This window comes from Haemaphysalis longicornis, unplaced genomic scaffold, assembly GCF_048455015.1.
Source record: "Haemaphysalis longicornis isolate Haplotype H1 unplaced genomic scaffold, Haemaphysalis longicornis Haplotype H1 scaffold_20, whole genome shotgun sequence".
In the NCBI taxonomy this organism is placed as follows: Eukaryota; Metazoa; Arthropoda; class Arachnida; order Ixodida; family Ixodidae; genus Haemaphysalis; species Haemaphysalis longicornis.
In genome coordinates, this window is record NW_027526296.1 from 3542741 (window position 1) to 3565090 (window position 22350).

A 22350-nucleotide genomic window follows, 5' to 3' on the forward strand; every position below is an offset into this window, starting at 1 on the left:
AGCAATGTGCTCGCAGCGTGGTCAGCCTCAAACCACTTTGCCCCTTTCCTTTGAAAGCCTTTTTTGTGTGCACATACGAACTTGCCACGAGCTGTCGAAAAAAAAAGAAAATAAATACGTGCAACGCTAACAGCAAGCTCGGGGGGCGCACTTTTGTTTATTTTGCCCGAGGCTACTGCCAAGAATAGCAGACGGGCAGCCCGCGCATGCGCAGATCGATACTGAAAAAGGTCCATAAAAGGACTGACAAGAGTGAAATTTGGGGATTCAAGGGCGGGTGTCCAGAAAAACTAGGGGGGGCGTCTACACACCCCCAAGGAGGGGTGAGGGAAATCACTGGGCAGCACGGCGCCGGCCGGAAAAATTTCGGGTGGGGGGGTGGGAGGGGGGGGAGCTGAAGCCCGGTCAGCCTCCCCCCCCCCCCCCCCCCCCCCCTCCTGGCTATGCCACTGTGGCAAAGCTCTGACTTTGTCAGGGAGCTCTGCATGCAAGCCCGCCACTCTGGTTCAGGAAAAAATTTTAAAGTGTTCCAATTATCGTCGCAATAAAGTATTTTTTCTCTCTCTCTCTGTCTCCAGCATTGCTGCGGTACAAGCCTTGCGCGACTGGGTGCACGCCAATTTTTGTTAATTTCTTCCTGTCTTTGGTTTGGTTGGCTTTAGCACCAGCTGGAAGGGCTGCTTCTAAGTGCATCGCTTCCTAGAGTACTAGAGGCCGGGCACCCAGTCCAGAGCGGAGGCTATGTGTGATACTGCTAGATTGAACAACAGGGGCGATATAACCGACTCCTGTGGTGTGCCACATGATGGGAGCTGCAGTTCTGGTCCTGGTGCTGCAGTTCTGCAGCCTTAGCGTGGCTGTTCTAAGCGACAGAAATGCGCGAACATAGTTGATGTCCGTACGCCAAGTCCTGTGCGCTCTAGCCCTGCCGCGTTCTTCAAACAAAGGGGGGCATAAACACTCTCACAAACGCTCACTGCCTGCGATGACGCTAACTTGGCGCCAAAAAAGGTACTGTAGCTATACTACCACTGATAGGAGGCGCAGTCCCGTCCTCCGGCATGGTCTAGTGGTTAGGATACCTGGCTCTCACCCAGGAGGCCCGGGTTCGATTCCCGGTGTCGGAACACGTTTTTTTTTTTTCGAGAGCTTTTTCTTGTAATAGATTTTGCTTCCTGGCCCCGCGTATCGCGCCCGCCGAGCCAGGTAGCGACTACAAGCGGGAAAACCCCAGTTCATGCTCTTATTGGGTATCGCGTTCTCTCGCTTGTGACAGGAAGCGACTAACCATAACCACCAGGAGTGCTTTCACTGTGAAAACTGCGAACGAAACCTTGACGGTCGAGGTGGACCATGCGTCGTTTCAGACGACGGGGAAATCTACGCCCACCGTAAAAACATGCAGATGATGATGCCAGTGTGCAAGCACAAGTGTAAAGCTTATTGATGATCGATGAGGATTAATAGCCTCCCCTTCGGATCAGTGTGACGGCATGCGCTATGTCGCCTGCATTAGTCATTTAATTAAACTTTTAATAGTTAGCCTACAACTCGTATTCCTCTTTAATTCTGCCTTGCCGCTATCTCTGGCTGTGATGACCCTTTACCGACTTCTTTCCTGCTTTTTTCCCACCAACGTCGATTGCCACCTATGTGTTGGGCCCGCTCCCCGTGAAGGTGTCGTTACGCCTATGTATCCGGCTAGCGGTGCTCGCTACCTGAACCAGATCAGGATGCCTATCTCTCTCTTATTTTAGCATCGCGAGTCCAACTAATAGCAGCGTCAATTCTGGAAATGAGAAAAAAGCAACAAAATGGCGCAGTTTGCACTAGTGGTGAAAGGCCGGAGAAACAGCAGACATGCATGCGGCCATCTCCCTTCGTCGGGGACACGGCTGTTGCACCTCACATGGATTTCCGAACTTGCCGCTGAAAGGTATCCGCGACTGGCAGGCCCGGATTGTTGTATTGCCCGCAGCCCATCACATCTCTCTCAGAGTGGGCCGCGTTGGCACGTGCTTGAACCCGCGGACACTAGCTTCGCGAGCTCGGTGTCTGTGCTCCCCACTTCAGGCGCGAACGCGCGTGAGCTGGAGAGAAGAGCATGGGACAGGTCACTCCACGAACTCTGGGCAGAGTGTTCCCGAAGGTCGAGCTGGCCGACGCCGGGCGCTCCTCACGAGGCGCACGCTAACGTTCACGCGGCTGGGCTGAGTTTTCTCGTAACGTTCGACGGTGGAACTAAAAAAGCTCTGCTGTTAAAAGGTGTTATAATAAAGGATCGGAAACAAAAAAAAACACTTCCGACACCGGGAATCGAACCCGGGCCTCCTGGGTGAGAGCCAGGTATCCTAACCACTAGACCATGCCGGAGGACGGGAGGGTGCCACCCATCAGTGATGGCAGAGTCAGCCGCAGGACCTTCTCGTTGCCAAGCGAAGTTTTATTGCTCCCACTGATGCCGTTGCGCGCCAGTACGCCCTGCAGGAAAGCCAACTTTCTCTGACGATGATGATGAATGATCGTGGATGAGGTAAGGAAAAATGAACGAGTCAACGACCCCTCATTGGCGCCGACTACGGGAGGGGGAATAGGACCACCGGTGGGGCTGGGGGGTCCGAGACCCGCCATTGTTTCCCGGGAGGAGGGGGTGGGGGTAAGGCCTCCGTCCCCTCACCCCCGGTGATGCTGACACCCTCCCCTTATTCCCCAAGTTCCATTGCCATTAACAGTTGAAGTTTCTTTGGAGCTGCCTCTACCTCTTCGATTAAATCCATGGGTAAAAGCTTAAGCTTCAAAACGTACGTGCACGCCTTACTTTCATACCTTCAATTTATTCCTTCAAGTCCTCATGATGGAGGACAAGTGCCCTATCAGCGGCGGTTCCGTCATCCGTAGTTTCATTTCATTTTTTTAAACTTCTGACTGAGTGCCATGTACACAAACTACATTTAAATATACGCACACGAAGAAATTATTTTTTTTAAGAAGGACGGAGTCTACTAACCATCAATGTCTAGTCTAATGTTAGGGTTATATGCTCAGCAATGAATATGTTGCTGTATGTTCAAGTCGTTTTAAATGGTATTGCGGGCTTTTTTGAGCACGAAGAAAGGCTGCATACAGATCTTCAGTGACCCCTTCGGCAGAGTCTTTTATCAGCTGCTTGTCAAATGCACATAAGTGCTCGTGATCGTCACCATATACATAAGACCAAACACATATCTCAGAGAAGTGTTTAAAGTTTCCTGGTCAAGGTGATTTAGACACTACAGGGACCGATAGAAGAGACCCCGATGCTGCAGCATCGGAGACTTCAAAGTAGACGTGACGAGAGCTTCGAGACGAATGGATCGAGAGCTTCATGCTAGACGAATACTAGTTGCGTCTAAATACCCCACTTTGACCCACCACCCGAAACCATTTTTGCATAGATCTCATATTTACAAACACACTGTTGAGTCGCGATGGCAGCACCTCTGAGTGTCTACCACAGCACAAGGCAATACTGTGTAAATGTACTCGTTCGTCCCTAAGTGATCCAAATAAAGTTAAGACTGTCAGACTTAAGGAACATGTCTTTATTATCTCACCTTACTTAAAACAAATGAACTACCCCTCTCAGAAAACTAATAGAAAACTAAAGCTCCGCGATGGAGCACATTATGGTGTTATGCCTATGTTGCCGCTTTCCACCATGTGTCGCCCGAAGAGAACGACCAATTAAAATGACCAGCTTTATAGATAACGACCTGCCCACATGTACCAAATTAGTTATTGCTTGTTTGGTTTTTTTCGTTCTTTCCGACACCACTGCACCAGCTGGCACTGCATTTAAACCCCATTTCTTGCTCGACCTGCCATTGTTGTTATTTCGTCTTTCTCTCGGTCCGCTGTGTTCAGTCTTCGGCGATTCACACTGGGGGAAATGCACACATTTTGCGGGATTGATGGTGTGCTGAAATACGAGTTTCTAACAAGAGATTGTTACTTAGCTAAGCTGGCGAAAGCATTGATGGTGTGCTGAAATACGAGTTTCTAACAAGAGATTGTTACTTAGCTAAGCTGGCGAAAGCACGCACCCGACCGGCAGCCACTGAACGCGCACCCATCCGGATATTGTCCGCAAGAATATGTCCACAGCTGCTATCCCCTTGCTAACGCGTTCCATGGCATGTCACGCGTTTGCTAGTGCGCGTACAGCCGAAAGAACAAAACAAAAACAAAAATATTCAGCACGTCCTATAGCATGGAACAGAAAAAAATGAACAGGACGAAGCACTCTGTGCGCACTGTTTCAAGATATAGTGCATCAAAGGCAAAAGGACGAAAAAAGAAAGAAAAACTCGGCACATGGTCAATTTCCATTGGCTTATGACGCATAGCCCAAGTATTACAAAAAAAGAAGCTAGCGTGCATCAGAAATTTCTCGCGCAGTCTTGGTTGGTCTTCGGCCTCTGTGGAGGCAGTGTAGCAGCAACATGAATAGTGATTCTTGAAAAAGTAGCTGCAGTGCCAAGGTTGTAGGTTATAGTCAACCTAGGAGACAAATCTAGCCCAAAAAAAAATACGTTCGCCGAAGAATATGCTGAAGAATCCTGCGATATTTTTGCATCGCACTTTCAGTGAACACATCATACGCGATAGTACAGTTAAATCTCGATATAACGAAGTCGTACTAGGGGGCAGAAATTTCGTTAAATAGAGAATTTCGTAAAATCTAGGTTTTGATTTTACACGTTCAAGATATTGAGGTTTCAAAACCTTGCCCATCGCCCAGAAACAACTGCTACCTCTCCACTTAAAGCGAAATTAGTACTAAAATTGGCCGCGAAAGTTCTGTGAATTAAGAGTTTCAACACTTAGGCAATGGAATTCGGATAGCCGCCGGTAGTTCATGTGTCGTCGCAAAACCGGTGCTTTTTCAGCAACGCCTCATTAAATATGATAGCAGACTAGGTTTACACTTTTATTTTTTATTTCGGTCAATACTAAACGCCGCTGTTAGTCAACTGAACCCGCGTCCATGCCCCGTGAACTTCACCCCGGCGAGGTGCTGGTTCGAAGTTACGCCTCTTTTCGTCCGTTCAGTCGTAGGCTTAGGCGCGGCCTTGAGGGGTGCGGCAGGCAAACAGCGGAAGGGTGCTACGAAACTTTCGAAAGACTTTTTTTCATGTACAAAGGCTCTGCAGAATGGGCGCGTCATGCAACCACGACACCCGAGATAAAGTCATGATTGTTAGTTGAGCGGAGTACACGCGGACTGCTTCATCTGGCCCCCTCACCCCTTTGTGTATTTTGCAATGAATTAAAGACTATAGAACATTTTCTCCTCTTCTGTCGACGGTTTGCCTCCATACGAAAAAGATATTTGGAAAACCCTTTTAATCAATTGGCCCACCCAATCACTCTTCCTCTATTATTATCATTCGGGGCGACAGTATACTGGGTTTTTGCCGCGGGGATCTTTGCCGCGCTGTACATTCATTCATCTTTGAATCACGCCGTCTACCGTGCTAGCCGCTAATTCAAGATGGCGGGCTGCTCTTAAAAACATGTCTGCGCCTGTATCCTCTGCCTTCCCGCTCACTGCCTCCCCTTCGCTGCCGAATCTTCTTTCTTTAATTTTCTTACATAATCTCCACGATTGTCCTTCGGCCAATCCTTTCCTTATTCATTCGTGCTGGTTTTGTAGTTGGTGAGCTCTATCTGCTACCGCACCTTATTTTCTGGCAGTTTACTTATTTTCTTTTTACTCCCATTTATATTCACCTTTTTTCTGTATTTATTCACTTTTCTTCTTTTAATCCAAATTAGTTTTTCCTCTTCTCTCAGTTAGCGCCCATTTCCTGGCCAATCCCCCTGAGTGGGTACGAGCCATTTTTTTGGACCAACAACAACAACAACAACAACTGTGTGGAGCAGCGCTTACGGGCTCCCGCTAAAGCCGAAAGCTTACATTAAATATCTTCCGGCCAAATTCGATTAAGCAATTACTTTTATGCCCACTAAGCCCTAAAGAAACCCATTTCTCCGCATCGCAGCTGTCTAATGAACACGGGTGAAACGAAGATAACCACGTACGTTCAAAGAGAGCAATTTATTGCCACTAGCACTCGATGTTCAAGCCGTAGTGAAGAAGCCCGTAAGCAGTGCTTGGCGTTTCTTGACCAGGGTGGGCTTTACGTGACGCTCGTATGCTGACAGCGCTAACTAGTACACTCTAGCGCTAACAAGGCTTGTCTTAAACATTCGCGTGCGCCTGCGTGCCTCCGCAGAACGTCGATGGCATCCATCACTTCGGTGGCCGTCGGTTTCACCGACACTTCCTCAGGCTCTTGTTAGGAATGCTTTTAAGTGCAACGCAAGTGCAACCCTGAACCTGCGTCCACCGGCGATGTCCGCGCACGTGGAGATGGGCGCGCGCAGCCTGGCCGCTGACATGGCACATACCCACGTGGGGGATTGGCCAGGAATCTCCTCATCTTGGCAACGGGGGGAGATGGGCGCGCGCTGCCTGGCCGCTGACATGGCACATACCCACGTGGGGGATTGGCCAAGAATCGGGCGTGAGGAGGGCTAATTCACCTGCTTAAAGGAGTACTGACACGAAATTTCAAAGCTGAGATCCGCTCTAGCAATCAAGTACAACGACAACACAAATAGGTGTCTGTGAATAAATGCATCTTTCTTTCTTTGTAGTTGTGTGTGTGTGTGTGATCTCTCTTTCGCGAACATTACCGAACCGCGCAAATTCAACTCGTGCATTCGCACTTTCCCATTCTTCCCCTCGGGGAAATGCGGGGAATTTTTTCTTTCCCTTGGTGTGCTCATGCTGCTTACGAGACTCACCTAATGATGCACGAACAAAATATTAATGTGGTTATCAGCCAGCACAACCTAGAGCAGCAGCACCACACGAGTAAGGACGCGTAGAAAAAACTTGAAGTAGAGTTGAAACAGTGCGGCCACTACTCTACTTGAAGTAGGCTTCGGTAGCCTAACCATAGAGGGCGCTGGCGTGGGCAACGATGGAGACGTCAGAATAGTGGCCGCACTGTTAAACCGCCCATGACCGCTAGTGGTTTGAGCAGCTTCTTTCATCGCTTTTAATTGTTGTCAACCGCAGATTTCACCGCTTTTCTTTCATTTTAGCCTTTTAAGAGTTAATGCGAGAACGGAATGTTTTCAATGTAGCCCCTGAGAGTCAAAATAAAACGTGCCTCGTTCTTCCTTTCTTGCCGTGACTTCGTTAAATCGGGAGCGCCGCACAAAATTACTTCGCAAAATCGAGATAAAAATACATGCATTTGGCAAAATTTTGATAGAAAACTTTAAAAAATTTGTTAGATCGCGAATTTTGTTATATCGAGGTTCAACTGAATTTGTTGCGTACAGGTGAGCAAGCACGGCAGGCGCGCGGTAACCGCAATTTGTTTTTACCAGGTTCCGATCGCTTTGGTACGAGGACAGTGCCTGAAAAAGATATCCCAAAGATAATTTGGATCTCACCACTATAGTATTCGCGTGCGACGGCAGCCATACCCAACAATTTGCCATTTATTGGGCTTGTAAGCCACCCTGAACGGAAGTTAAGGTGAAAATAGAGTTCCTGTATATAGCTTCCGCAGGGAGCTATATAGAGGAACTCTAGGTGAAAACGCACAGCGGCTGAAAAGGTTGCCGTCCATTAGTGCTCCTTTCACTGGCAAAGCGTTCTGTTTTCCCGCGAGAATGACGGCGCTACCACGCACAGAATGTTTGGGGGGTTTATACAAATTCCAGTTTCACCTGTGAACTTTAAATTTGCACGTGCATAGACCAGCTTTACGTCAAAAAAAGCTCATCGATGTAAAGCAAAAGTTGACAAAGCTTCCGCATATGTAAATAAACAAAAATGCTCAAAAATAAAGAATGCTAGTCGAGCAGGAGAATATGGTAGCACTGTGGTTTACTTGTGTACGTTGGCGTTTGCATAGCTAAGAAGTTGTTCTAGATTCAATCATGAATTCTCGTTGCTAGTTGGTATTATAGGTAGTTATCATACAAACAGCACTGATTTTGTACGACCGCTAGTTTTTATGCGAGCAGTCGCGGTCCCCACTGGGAGCGAAGCGAAACTGGCGAGTTTGGGAATTAAACTTGGTCCCACCTGGCAGAGTGCACCTTTCCTAGAAGGCATTTTTTCGGCACGCTGGCTCCCGTTGTCGCCGGCTGTGATGGGCAGGTCGATATCTGTAAAGCCGGTCGTGCCCCAAGAGTGCCAATCACTAAGGCTTAACCGGGGGAGAGAAGCAGGAGTAGAAGAAAAGGTTGGCTGCTCGGTTGGCCGCTCGGGCTGATGAGTTTGGCATTGAAAAATACAGGAGGCAATGGTAAACGTGGGGGCGCTTATGCACCCTTTTTGAGAATCTGCACCACGTATGTATGAACCCTATCAAAAAAGGTTGCGCACTGCCGCAGGGAAGCGAATATGCCACTGTTTCAAGACGTCGTCATATGTCGGTGGCAGCTACGAAAGGGCGTTTTCGTTGGGCAGTGTCATTCTGTCGGAGTGTGAAGCCTCCCAGCCAAGGTCATTAGTGGGAGCTTCATTTTTTTACCCATCTGTCTCTCAACTAGGAAAGAGGCTTTGATTTTTTGTGAAATTTTGATGTTTTTCAGAGTTTCCATAAATCTGGAATTCTCCATCATTGAGTTTGTTTTTCCTGTGTTCCCAATATTCCACAAGTTTTTAAGAAATTTGATGTCTGAATGCGAACACATTAGATCAAAGTTCATTTTAGTTATATGAAAGTTTTGAGTACACAAACATATATACGGAATACAAAACATATGCGTTTGTACGTATTACGACCTTAGAGCTTGTTGTGACAGGTGAAAACATACGAAAACATACGAGGTTTTGTGTCAATGATGAAAGCGCGCTGCATTCTATTGATGACTCTTGGTATTTAAAATGCCCGTTCAACGTTTACACTCAAAATAGAGAGAGTGGAAAGTCTCGATGAGCTGTGAGAAAGCACTGGCCACTGGACACTACCAATTTCATGGCTCTGATAAATCACAAAATCACCCATTATCTCGCTCATGCCGTGTTTCAAGAAACACTAACTAGAAAACTAGGTGTGTAGTTTTAGTATATGTCGTGCAGCTCAAGATAAAAGTGTAAAAATGCACACCAAAATATTTTATTAAAATGAAAGATGTTTTGGCTCCCACATAGGAACCTTGTCACCAAGCTCAGTTGCAAATACCTCTGCCACAAGATATTTTGGTTGCTGTTCTGATTCTCTTATATCACAATCCATCTTGATTTGACGTGCTGCTGTCAAACCTTTTGTTATATGCAACTCAAGTTTGACATCTGCATTCACAAGTATAACACTGCAGCAGAACAGGGAAGGCAACCATACTTTTCTTATAAGATTTAAAAGGGGTCAAAGAAGGAAAGAAGCCCCTCCTTAATACCACGGGCCATTTGCACTTTATTCCCATACAGCTCAGCTCGCTTATAACGAACATATTGGGAAACTGAAATCGGTTCGTTATATCCATTTTTCGCTTTATCTGGATATAAAATGTATGTATGGTAACGGTAAACGAAGATTTGTTCGTTATACTTATGATTTCGTTAAAACCAGGTTCGCTATAAGTGGGCTATGCTGTATATGCAAATGGTCAGTGGTCTACATAAGTTGTCAGACATTCTTAACTTTTAACTTCGGCCATCATTTTTTGCCAACGTTTCCTCCAGAATCGGGCCTTATTGGATAAATATGAATCGCCAAAAATGTTGCTGTTTTTCAAATTTATCCGAAACCATGCAGCCCTACCTACAGTCGCATGAGCTGAATAATTCTTAAAGGGGTGCACACAATTAACCTCTTTTAATCACCACAAGTTCGGTCTCACCAGGGTAACATCAAATGTCCCACAGGGCACAAGCTTATTGCCACTACTGTTCATAATACTAATATGCATAAATTACTCTCCCACTGTCATTACAATGAAGCGAAATCTTTCTGAAGATGACTGTGTTTTGTACGAAACTTTTGCATAACCGATGACTATGCTGACCAAACTGACCTGGACAACATTTCACTGTGGTGTACAAAACTGCATGCACGCGTCATTGCACATAACAACATGTAAATAACTGTCATTTTGTTGGAAACATGCAATATCTCAGCACCCATATCACATCAACTCTGTTCCTATTAGCTCATTCACACTGTACAATTTCTCAAAGTGCATGTGACCTCCATGCTATCATGGGCAACGCATACCACCATAATTTGTTCTGAAGCTTGCTTCTTGCGAAATTAACAACTAGCTTATATAAATTTTGTGAGACCACAACTGTAATATGCCTGAGCAGTCTGTATCCATCACAAATGTGTCTAGCCCTCCAAATCAAAGCCATCCAAAACCACCCTGCCTGCTTCATCACCTTGCAGTATTCAAATTATGCCAGTATGCGTCACTTCCTTCGAACTATGTCTCTTCATTCATGGTGTGTCATCGCCCATCTATGCCTACTTCATGATCCCTATCATTGGCCACAGACAAGGCACACGTTACTAAGGCTGCCTCACAGAGTATCATACCATTTAAACCACAATCATCCAATAACTACCCGAACCAGTGGAATGTTAGCACGTAGCTCATCTTTTTTCCCAAACGCTGTAACCCCGTGGAACACTGCTCGACAACATCGCCACTTACATTAAAATAAAGTTTAGATGCAATTTGCATATGAGCTGGAAAAGAACACACAAAAGATTAACCTTGAATTACCACTGCTGTTGCCGGTGCCGTTGCTGTTTCAACATTCTTTTTTAAGGAGACTGATTTTCTTTCAATGAGTTGCTTGAACTCATTGTTACTTCTCAATCTAGAGATTTTTTTTGGTGTTGCTTCTTTTCAAGTTATTTTTGTTGTATTTTTACGCTGTCACATTATTTTGAATTTCACTCGTGTTCGTACATTGTTTTCTGACTTCCTCCTGTCGTGTATATGTCCCCTGGCCATCAAAGGTAAAACAAATAAGTAAAATAGAAACTTCTTTACATGGAATTTATAGATTACAAAAAAGCACTTGATTCATTTTACACCACCGCGTGCTGTAATGGAAGCAAAAAGAGACAAGGGAACACATGAGAATGCATGGGCAAGATAATCTGCTTTTTAACAGAACCTGTTGCTGAGCTTGGTTCATACTTGAATGAAAAGAAAACGTAGCGCTAAACAGGCAGGAACAAAGACAAGATACGACAGACACAGGCACGTGCCTGTGTCTGTTGTTTCTTGTATTCGCCCACGTCTGTCTAGTGCCACGTTTTCTTTTCGTGCGAAATAATATCCTTCATAAGAAGAGCATGAAGTTCGCTATCAGGAACCCTGTGAGAGAAAGCGACTCCATCTCTCCGAAATTGTTAGCAATTCCACACCCGACACTCCTATCGTGGCTTGAATCAGCACTCAAAACTTCCCCAGTATAGTTATATTCACCCACATCTTCGAGTATTGCACCGCCCATACTGAAACAGGCTCACACGTACAAGCAAAAAATATATCAGCACAAAAGGAGAATATGGAGAAAAAGATTTAAAGAAAATTATATGAAGAATATGAATACGAAGAAAAGGAAAAAGAGCTTCAACCTCGGACCTTCAAACCATGGAGAAAGATGCTTCAAACTAAGGAGGGAGGGAAAGGGGAGGGGAAAGGAGGGGCATTTTGACCTTCAAAGCAGGGAAGGGCAGGGGGAGTGGAGGGGTTGAGGTGGGAGAGGTAATTTGCCCTTCAAATCGCACGAGGAGAGGAATGGTGCGGTGCGGGTGGGTGAAACGGAATTCAGTTCGTCAACGCAAACCTTTCATACAAACTGGACAACGTTAATGGCATCCCGTGGATCGTCAACAGATGTAGGTTAGCTCTGCCTGCCTCTTTTAATGTGCTGAAGCAATTGATTGCCTCCAGAGACATATATGCGGATGGAGAGGCGTTCTGCATTTAAAAAAATGCCTATGTCAGCTACCCAGGCTTGTGTCTGCCTTATTGGCCTGGAATGAAGTTGCCTTGGCAGAGATCATGCATAAAAAAAGGGAATTCTCGCCATGTGCAGAGTTTGTTACTCACCCCTCTGCTTAGGGTTGTTGTTGCAACTAATAACTTGAAATAAGATCTAAAATAAACATTTGAACTTGGCCTCAAACGTACATCGATCTTTTCCCCGCAATACCGTGAGCTTAAGACTGGACTTTGCAACTAGGCTGAAGATTTTCTTCTTTCTAGCCTGAGGCGTTTGTCGCCTAAGTTTTAATTGCAATTGCACTGAGGTTTTTTTTAGGGTTGCTGGCGCAATCGCAACAACTTTATTTATGAGATATTTTTGGATACTTGATAATATATTATAGTGTAATGTTTAGTCACTAAATACGCTACGCTTAGTACCAACAACAATCAAGATTGCTTCCCAACTGGGACCAGTTGGGAGGCAACTGGTTTGCTGTTGAGACCAAGTGGTCCCGGTTGGGCTGCAGCTGGTCCCAGTTGAAGGCAACTGGTCCCAGAAGGGAGGCGATTGGTCCTATAGTTCATCTCAGAAGCTAGCTGCAGCACTGTGGAGGCTACATTGTTGTCCCCCTCAGGGCGCCTAACTCACCGCGAAGGAAGCGACAAAAGGCGCCGGGGCCGTGCGGTGCCACTTGCCGAGAGGGGAGAAGGGAGTGTCCTTTCAGGACCCCCTTCACGGCGGATTAGGCGCCCTCAGTGGGCGCACTATTGATAACAATGTAGCCTCCACAGTGCTGCAGGTAGCTTGTGAGATGAACTATAGTTAGGAAGTTATTCGTCCCACTTGGAGGCAATGGCCCCACTTGGAAGGCAACTGGTCCCAGTTGAAACCAACTCGGACCAATAGAAACCACTTTTTTTTTCTCCCAGTTGAAACCAGTAGCAAACCACTTGGCTATTTCCACCAGAGTACGTATGTATTTCTGTTTTTTTTAATATAATTTAGTTGTGTCAGCGTAGCCCTGATCCATAGCTGCTCACATCACCCCAGCATTCGAAAATACCCCTCCTCCTGCAGTACACACCCCAGACACAGCCATCCCTCCCGTGTGCTCTGGAATGCATTGCTGCCATAAAATGGCACATTTAACTCCAGTGAAGGCTGCACATATCGCCCTGAAACAGACGAGGATAAATCTTTTGTGGTATTTCTAATGATCACCACCCCTATGACGAATGGGAAACAGCCCCAAACTGTGTAATATTTCCCCACCTCTGCACCAGCCTCCCCATTTCCCCCCATAAGGTAAGACAATGTTTGATTTTCATTGTGATGTACCTTGACTTTTAAACACACGAGTTCAAAAGCAGATCCTCGAAAAATAAAGAGCTGACTGCAGACGTCTTTTCAAGTTTCGATGCAGAAAACCCAAGGGCAAGCATTTTTTTCCCCATTTTCTTTTCTCTTTTTCGATACTCCCCCTGCAGTTATCAAGGCCACCACAATTTCACTGGTGTGTTACAAAAAGTGCAGTGTGTCACGGTTGAGCCACCATCCCAAAGAGGTAGAAAGATGCATCATGCAAGTTCCCTTCCCTTGGTCATTATCAGTCTTGGGCAGTAACGCGTTACCGGTAACTAGTTACTTTTTTCATTAACTTGTAACTGTAACTAGTTACTTTCTCTCGAGAGGATGGTTGTGCCCTTATCTATCGAACTGGTTGGAGAGAGCAAATGTTGAAGTGGCAGCACCCTCGCAGCGGATATCGACCTGTACATGGAATTGACCCTTTCTGTAAATTCCGTGTTCCACCCGACACAAGCAAAGCGTCTGAAGGTGTACTGCATCGTTTGCGTCTCAACGTGGCTTACACCCGAAGCTTCAAGTTCAGAATAGGGTGGGAGGACTCACCACTGTGCCCCACGTGCGCTGTGCGCGAGACTACCGAGCACTTGTTGTGTATATGCCCGCGATTTTCCGCTGCGCGAGTTACAGCGGCGTGCTGCCTGTCTCGTGTTCGACGCGGAGCAAGCCTTCAGTTGTGTCACTTCCTTGTACCCTGGGACAACAACAATGACTCATATTTAGGGACAAAAATTCTTCTGCGTTTTTTGCGAGATTCAGGACTAGACAAAACTTTGTAATTTTTCCATTGTGCGCATGGCTGCGTATGTACGCGTTTGCGTCGTTGTGTACGCTTTGACTCCTTTTTCTTGTTAGGCTCTCTGCGCTTCCTGGGCTCCATTCGCTCAATTTTTCTTTTCTTTTCCTTAACTTTATTTCGAGTTTTTTCCTTGCGATACATTGCGTGCCATTTTTATTTAATTTTTTTTCTCTCTATTGCTGCTTTCCCGATCTCTCACATTCACTTCACTGCATTGTAATCATCCCCATCTGGCGTAGCAAGCACTGCCGCTAGCAGAGCTGACCTCTCCAGCCCACATTAAAGAGTTCTCTCTCTCTCTCTCTCTCTCTCTAGTTACTTTTTTGTGGAGTGACTGTAACTATAAATATCGTTACAGTTACTTTATTTCTATAAAAAAAATTGTCCAACCGCAACACTCATTAACGACCGTTGTACAGTTTGCGCGTTTCACTTTTTCGGCCTTTCCTCCGCAGAACCTTAGTCTACTTCATCTATGCCAGCTCACTCCCTTTGCATGGGTGAAAAAGATCTGGACTAGAAATGTTTAGGCGTGCACGTGTGCGTGGTGTTCCACGCGGTCCACTAATGGCTCGAAGTTTCTAAGCTGCAGTATTTTCCTCAGCAGTACGACATCGCTCTCACCCATACCCTGCTACACACGCCTAAGCGCACGTGGATGCATGTTGGCGCGCCAGAACCAATAGTCCGATGCGCGGCTGCAGCATTTTCGCCACATCTGGAGTGCAGTGAACAGGAAAACAAGGGCGAACCGGAATACAAAGGCGAACAGGAAAACAAACACCCACAAACGCTGCACAACGCACTGAAACCTCTGCACTTTCTCGGAAGCCTGTAAAACTCCGGTCAGGGACCACCACCACCCTCGTCCAGCCCTAAGCACACTTTAAAGTGTTCGATTCACAAGTCGCAGTTGCTTGCGACCGTGCGAGACCCCTGGCCGTATTTGCGACCACGTGTTTGGGACCCCTGGTCTAGAGGCTTCATAGAGCTGTCAACAGTGCTCGAACGAGGTCGAGAAAGTATATAACAAAAAATAGTAGTAAATATAGTAAATATAGCAAATAGTAAAAAAACAAGTAAATTTCATGCCCCTCCACACATACGACGACCCCAACAATGGTGGCCCCCTGCTGCCCTCACACCAGCCAGCATCTTGGCCGGCAGACGTCTCCACACTGCCACTGCACGAAGAAATGTTCTTGGAAAGCCTCGCCACTTCGTTTAGAGGGCTGTGGCCGAAACGAAAACAGTAGCTACATCTGCTCCTGAAGGTTGGGTGCAAGGAATACTTGGGCGAGCTTCGTTCGGCCTACGTCTCAAAGCAAACGAAGGGAGGGGTTCCTGGGATCGGCGACGTGATTGCTGTGGAAGGCTGGGATTGTGAAAGCAGTGTTTTCCGGTCGAGATGGCAAAATCCGCCTTTGTGAGGACAGGGGTGAGGAGGAGGAGGGGGAAAACAGTAAAGCGTTCATTTCAGTTTCTATTCCCTTTGGAAATATCTTGTCTCATTCCGGGGATGGGGGGGGAGAGCGACTCCGAGGGCCCACGGACAAACGTCGCTTCGGCAATGGCTCAAATTGGTCCCCGTCTCCGACCATAAGTACGAAATAAAAAGTTAACGAAGCACTTTTTTTTTTTTGAGTATCTTTCAAAAACACCTCGACAACCGAAGTGCTCCCACGTCCGTTTCCCCTTTCCTCCGTCGATCCGCCACCTCCGCCACCTTTTTCCCATTCTCTCTCACTACGCGGGAAGGTCAATGACGGCATTGTAGGCGAAAATAAATTAAGTTGACATTGAAAGATTGTCTCGGCTGTGTCGACTCCTCCAGCTCTGTATAATAGAAGTTCGGCCTCTCTGATTCTAACTTTGAAAAACAACTAATTCTATGCTACAATGATGTTTGCAAGTCAATTTCTTGCAGCGAGAGTGTAGCAACAAAAAAATCAAGTTCCTTATAATGGATAGCAAAACTTCAGTAATAAAAAAAATGAAGCGTACACAACGATTGTTGGTTTGGGCATGAGAGTGCATCACTTTAGGTTCCCCTCGTGTAGGCTTTACTAGGTGTAATTTTTACTACCTCCATGCCTTCGTACGTTTTTATTAAATAAGCCAAATCTTTTTAGCTATTACTTAGTTTTATACAGTAACGGACATTACTTTTTTGCAGTAACTGTAACTGTAACTAGTTACTGTTGGAAAATCGTAACTGTAACTGTAACAGAGTTACTTTTTGGGTTACGTAACTGTAACTGTAACACTGTTCCTTTTTTTCGGTGACGTGCCCATGACTGGTCATTATACAATAAATGCATTACACAACCTACGCAGTGTAGGTAGCATGCATTTTTGCGATATACAAACAGCTGGAATTTCCACGTTGTCATTCTTAATATGTCTACGCAACAAACGTATCATTTGTAGGGGGTCTAGGCCCACTCGTCACAAGTCTGCTCGTCACAGGCCAACTCGTCACAGGTAAACTGGTCAGGAAGGCCAAGTCGTCATAGGGCATTTCGTACGAGGAATTCTCGTGTTGCCAAAATATTCGTCACACGGAAAATTCGCATGTTTCAGAACGTGAAAGTGATGTTACCGCCTGCTACCGCCTGATGTTATCGCCTTTTAAAGAAAGGCATAGGCGAGTGCAGGAGCGTCGGGATAGGGCTTATTTTGGGAAATTTTCTCACTTCCAATAACGCCCCCACCCCCCCCCCCCCAAAATTGCCTACGGCCCTAGGCAAGTGTGCTCGAATTTTTTGCGGAAGAAGTTAGGTTAGTATACCGTTACACCCCATTGATTATGTTAAAATTATAATTAGACTCAAACTTATATCACATGACGCGCTTTTATACTCTGATGCTTCTTTTTTAGGGGTCACGTGATTTGACCGTACAGCATTCTTTCTGGCCCTTTAAAGCCAGTGCTTTGTTGGCAATGTCGCGGAGCAATGAAATCCAAGCGACAAAAAGGTAATCAAAACGATAAAAACCAACATATTTTCTCTGCCCAAATTTACATTGCAAACTTGCTCTGGTATCGGGCCTGTTTTCGAAACAAGTTCGGGGCGCGCTGATTCTTGCCGTCGTCCCCCCTACCTCCCCCCCTCGTATTCCCTGAACAGTGCTTCAAACATGCGTGCAGGTCACATCATGACGTGGTCATACAGATTTCCCCACCACCCTGCGCAACTACAGCTGTAACTTAAAGTACCATTGTCCCTACCAGCTAAGTATCCAACCTCAATGACTCTGTATGATCACCCCTTCAAAGCAGTCCAGGTCACGCCAGCTACTTCTACCCCTACCCCCCCCCCCCCCCCCAAAAAAAAAAAAAAAAGCAGCGCTTCAGGGCATTGTACACGCGTGCAGGTGGCACAGACCTCCATACGGCCTCCTAAACAGCTGTAACGAGTTTAACATTGTTGAAACCAGTCTCGGAACCGCTTCAAACGCAAATTTCCAGTCAGCGCTTCGAGGCTTTTGTTCACGCGGTCGTGGCGCGACGACATCCGCGCGACGGATGGGCACCTTGCCCGAGAGTTCCTATCTCGAGATGGCATTGTACGAAAAGGCCGGCGTGACGAGTTGGCCTACGACGAGTTCTCCGGTGACAAGTGGGCTCGTTCCCCCATCCCCCCCATCCACGTACCCGTCTGGGGTGGTGAAAGAGGTTCGTGAAGAGGTTCGGCACCTCTAAATCCGTAAGGATGGTGCTCGGATCATAGATTTGGCTAGGTTATTACAGGTGAATATCCCGTGCCGTTTCGTCACTGCGCGCGACGTCCTGTTGCGTGAAGGTGATGTAGCTGGCGCCGCAATTTCTCCGCCCGCAAAATTTGAAAAATGCGCCAAGATATTGAAATAACCGAAATACTTTTTTGTCATTGCTACAAGAATCAACGAACTACTACGAACACGTAAACATTCTTGCATCTCTCACTTCTTAGCAGGTATGCATCCTTCGAAGGCATTTTAACCGTAGCTACAGTGAAGTATGAAGTAGCGGCAGTAGCGGCTCGAATTTCCCGCGAAAATATCGAATGCCCAAAAAAGGATATGGAATTGTATTACTGCATTAGCTGGTGGAAAATTATTATTTCTAATAATAAAATTGCGACTATATTCTAGTACACTATTGCTGTTAACACATTTGTTAAGACAGTTTTCTGCGCCTTCTTTTAATAGTGTTCTTAACAACTAAGTTCTAGCCAGAGTTGTACATTATTTGATAAAACAATTTAATTTACGGCGTTTGGTTTTTAATGCAGGCGCAAGTGCAATAATTTGAAAGGAAACCTTTTGAATGCGAGACTGCGCAATTATGACGTCAACTGCGAGGCTTCTTCGGTCACGTGACCCAGAAGCTTTTTGTGAGCGCATTTCCAAGGTAAATCGCGTTTGGGCCTGTTTTATTGTTCTAAGATAACCGACGCTCTAAATGCTCGGTCACACTGTGTGTACGGCATTGTTGCCCGTTTGCTGAAGTGTTCGGACCTTAAAGAGTCGATGTGAATCCCCATTTGGGCTCCGTAAGCCGATTTCGCTTTATTTTCGTACTGTTTCGGAGTGCGCGTACGAGGCTTAGTGCTTAAGCCTAACGTTCTGTCGCGGCTCGCCTCGCTATCGAGACCGCTGTGCCGGGGCCCCTGCGATTCAGCCGTCGCAGCAGTGCGTTATGAAACGGATGGTGTGCGGAATCGATGCCGCCTTATAAAATCGGCGCCTGTGAAGCCGTATCCTCGTTCGCCGTCTCGCTTCGTCGTCGAGCGGCGAGTTTTTTTCTTTCTGCTGTTCAACGAATTCTCCGATCCTTGTGAAAGCTGAAACGCGACGGCATTTGAGAGCGCCTAGCGCACGCACGTATTTATATCGAGGTCTCCCAGGAATTCCTTGTAGGCCACGTATGTTATTGCGCAGTTTGTCTTCTGGTGTTCTAAGCGAAAGGTACTAACGGAAGGAAGAGTTCGCGGCGACTTGGGCTTTTGCGTGAATTGCGCCGCAAAACGCGCACGCGTCTCGGCAAAACGGCGGGCTGTTGCTAGCGGGCGTCGCGTGGTCGAACAGTGACGCATCGCCGATTTGGGCTCCTCCGACTGACCCCCGTGCCGTTCTTTCTCTCTCCTTTGCAGCTTTTTGTACATAACATTTTGTACATACGGTATTCAAGTGATGAGTTCGAGTAATACACAGAGGGCGGGGAAAAGCAGCCGAGACCGAGGGAACAAGTCACCGTCGGCGACGACACAGTCCCTCAAGTCGGTCACTGCCACAGATGGGCATGCGAAGCCACCCGACGGCTTCATTCCCAAAGTCCAGGTGAGTGGCGCTCTGCCGCCGCGACTTTTTGGCTTGCTGCTGCTCACGCTCGCCTCGCCTCGGCGTCGTGTGTCGCCCGGCGCTGTTTTGCTTGTGTTCTTTTCGCGCGTTGCACAACGGTGCGTCTTTGTTCTCGTCGATGTGCTGGCGCGTTTTTTTACGTCTACAAAACGTTCCATGGGGTTTTTATTGAACTGGCTTGTATTACGTTATGAGCGCTGTGAACAATGCCCGTGGTGAATTTTGTTGTGTATCCGCCTTCGAAGCAGTATTTTGGAAGTGGGAGAATCCAGGTTTAGGCCGTCTCATTGGTTATGAAAGTACTGGGCGTGAAATTTTGCTGTGAAATGAATGCACCAGCGTCGCGGTGTCGTCAGCGTTCAGATATGCGCGATCAGTGCAGATGGCGAGTGCAAACTCCGATCTAATCGGCGGGTTTTTTGTTTTTCATGCGTAGTGCCGGCGGAAGCTTCGCTTTCCGTGTTCCTTGTTTTGATGTGTCGATGTTACGTGCTGAGAGAACTTTTTGTTTTAGGTTTTGCACAGACCGTGTAAAACTGGCGGGTTTCCTGGACCAAGCGTAGTCAGTCCTCTGTTCTCGTGCCAGTTTTTTGTCTAGGAGTTTCCTTATGCAAATGCCAGTTACTGTATTTTCACGAATCTAACCCTCACCCGCGGCGGTGGCTCAGTTCCTAAGGCGTTTCACTGCTGAGACGAAGGATGCGGGTTTGATTTTCGGCCACGGTAGCTGGGAATCGAAAGCAAAGCAAAAACACCTGTGCGTTCAAGATTTCGGCCCACGTTAAAGATCCCCCGGTTGTTAAAAATTAATCCGGAGCCCTCCACTAAGGCATGCCTCATCGGCGCGTTAAACCCTACAATCAATCAGACGCCCCCAATCGTAATGCGCAGAATTCAACACCCGAAAACCACAAAAATAATTGTCGTCAATTATATCGTTCACGCGAAATAATGCCATTGGCAGCTGAAAATTGCGAGAGAAAAAAAACATTTAATTAAACAGAAGTCTGCACGACAATCGCGACATCGGGGGCTACCCACTGTCAGTGAGGCAAGTTTTTTTTTCTGTCCACCAAAGGTCATACCAGAGTGCCACCTAAGGTATTCCGAATGCCTTGTTTTTAAGCAAGCACTACCATTGCCTGTGAGAGTGTCCTCGCCCTCGAAATGATACCATCATTTCTTTTCCATATTGATACTGGCCGAATTTACGTAGCTTTTTCTGAGCACAGCACCTGAGCGATTGAGCAGACAAAAATAGCAACTAAAAAATGCTAGACGGATATCGATGGCTATGTGGCTGGGCACTGAGCTTCTTTGTTGTAGCTTGAGTTGGCAGTCTTGGTTTTGAGGTTTTCGAGATTTGAGCACGTTTGTAGCGCACAGGTATTTTTGAACGCCTATTTTCATTTCAAAAAAAGGTGTGTGTTAAAATCCTGCAAATACGGTATACGAGCTATGCAGTAGGATGGATGGCTGGGCAAAATGGGTCGTGCCGGGGGGGAATGGCCAGGGGGGATTGTCTCTTATTTAAAATAGCTGCCTTTCTCTTAGTACCTCATGCCAATCTATTTGGGGTCTATTCATACTTAGCATGCCAATTCAGGTGGTAACGCTAAATTCACACTGTGGCAGCGATAGTGAGTCTTCACTGAATAGTTCCACTGCTATGTGACGCATGCTTCAAACTTTCATAATAGGCTTTGGGGTTGTGTAACCTTGTGTATTTAGGGGCTGGCAAGTTGCTGCACACATCAGTAGTGATAAGGTAAACACATCCCATCGTAGTGAACTGGAAGTTCTTTGCAGCTGTATTAAGCTCTGCATGGCTCAGTTAATTTTTTTTCTGGCTGCATTCCGTGCCTTGTCACTGCTGTTGCATTCTTATTAGCGCTGGCAGCATACACTGCAGGCATGTCGCCGTTTGCTACAGGTGCGAGAATAGGGAACTGAACTCTCGTAGAATAACTCTTTCCCATTGGCCGTCCTTCCACAACATCGGAAGTTCTGAACGGCTGTTTTTCGAGTGGTGAAATGGGAATGGACCTCTCCCTGTATGTAAACAACGTGACGTCATGAAGCACGTGCGCGACGGGTGGCGCCGCTCGCGGCGGCGAAGTGCGGTGGCGGTTGGCAGAACGCGCCTGCTCCGACGGCCTGGCCTGGCCGCGCGGCGCCCGAAAGGAACGATGTGCCGTTGGTTCGGGCCGTCACTGGCCGCCCACATTGCAGGTGGCGGTCTAGCTATCCTAGCTATGCCCGTCGCACCTCCATGTAGCTTTCCGCATCTACAACCTCCGCAACAGTTTCGTTTACCGTACGGTCAACTGAAGGGCGACGCTTTTGGTTAATCTGTGCGTGACAGCCTAAACGAGTCATTCTGAAGGTTGGTGCTGTTGCTACGCATTCCAAGAATGTTTTTTTAAGATTCTTTGTGTTCGGATAGATTCCAAGGAAAGCTAATTCATTGTTGATTTCGAGGTCTGCTTAAGCTATATAAGCGCGGTGCCTCAAGCAGCGTACGTATACGATCCCCGTTCTTGGTCTCTTTGCGTCGCCCGGAGACAGTGGCGTACACACGACTTCATGTCGAGGGAAAAAGGAAAGGTAAAGCATGAAAGGATTAAAAAGTAAAATAAGCAGCAACGAAACAAAAATATGAAGAGCAACAGCCAAAAATTATTCCAACAAAAATATTGCGATGATGTCGTTCTCTACGTGATTGACCGATTGTTTTGCTACCTTTTCCCCCAGTGAAATCGCGAAACGGTTCATCGTCATTGTGTGAGTAACATAGCAGCCACATATGGTTAGTGCG

At 46.7% G+C, this 22350-nt stretch overlaps 1 protein-coding gene and 2 non-coding genes across 10 annotated transcripts in view; 2 read left to right on the forward strand and 1 right to left on the reverse strand.

Moving 5' to 3' along the window:
• Nucleotides 1–1055: 1055 nt before the first annotated feature.
• On the forward strand, nt 1056–1127 carry Trnae-cuc (transfer RNA glutamic acid (anticodon CUC)). Its single transcript has one exon. It is a non-coding gene; the product is annotated as a tRNA-Glu (tRNA).
• Nucleotides 1128–2301: 1174 nt separating this feature from the next.
• On the reverse strand, nt 2302–2373 carry Trnae-cuc (transfer RNA glutamic acid (anticodon CUC)). Its single transcript has one exon. It is a non-coding gene; the product is annotated as a tRNA-Glu (tRNA).
• Nucleotides 2374–18442: 16069 nt separating this feature from the next.
• The window catches only part of LOC144172298 (uncharacterized), a 50291-nt gene continuing 46383 nt past the window's right edge, over nt 18443–22350 (forward strand). For 7 of the 8 annotated variants that reach the window (XM_077701050.1, XM_077701055.1, XM_077701053.1 and 4 more), the window contains exons 1-2: nt 18589–18724; nt 19325–19511. In XM_077701050.1, coding sequence (XP_077557176.1) covers nt 19365–19511 — 147 coding nt within the window. In that variant the 5' untranslated portion in view covers nt 18589–18724; nt 19325–19364. The other variant, XM_077701051.1, reaches the window with a different exon arrangement.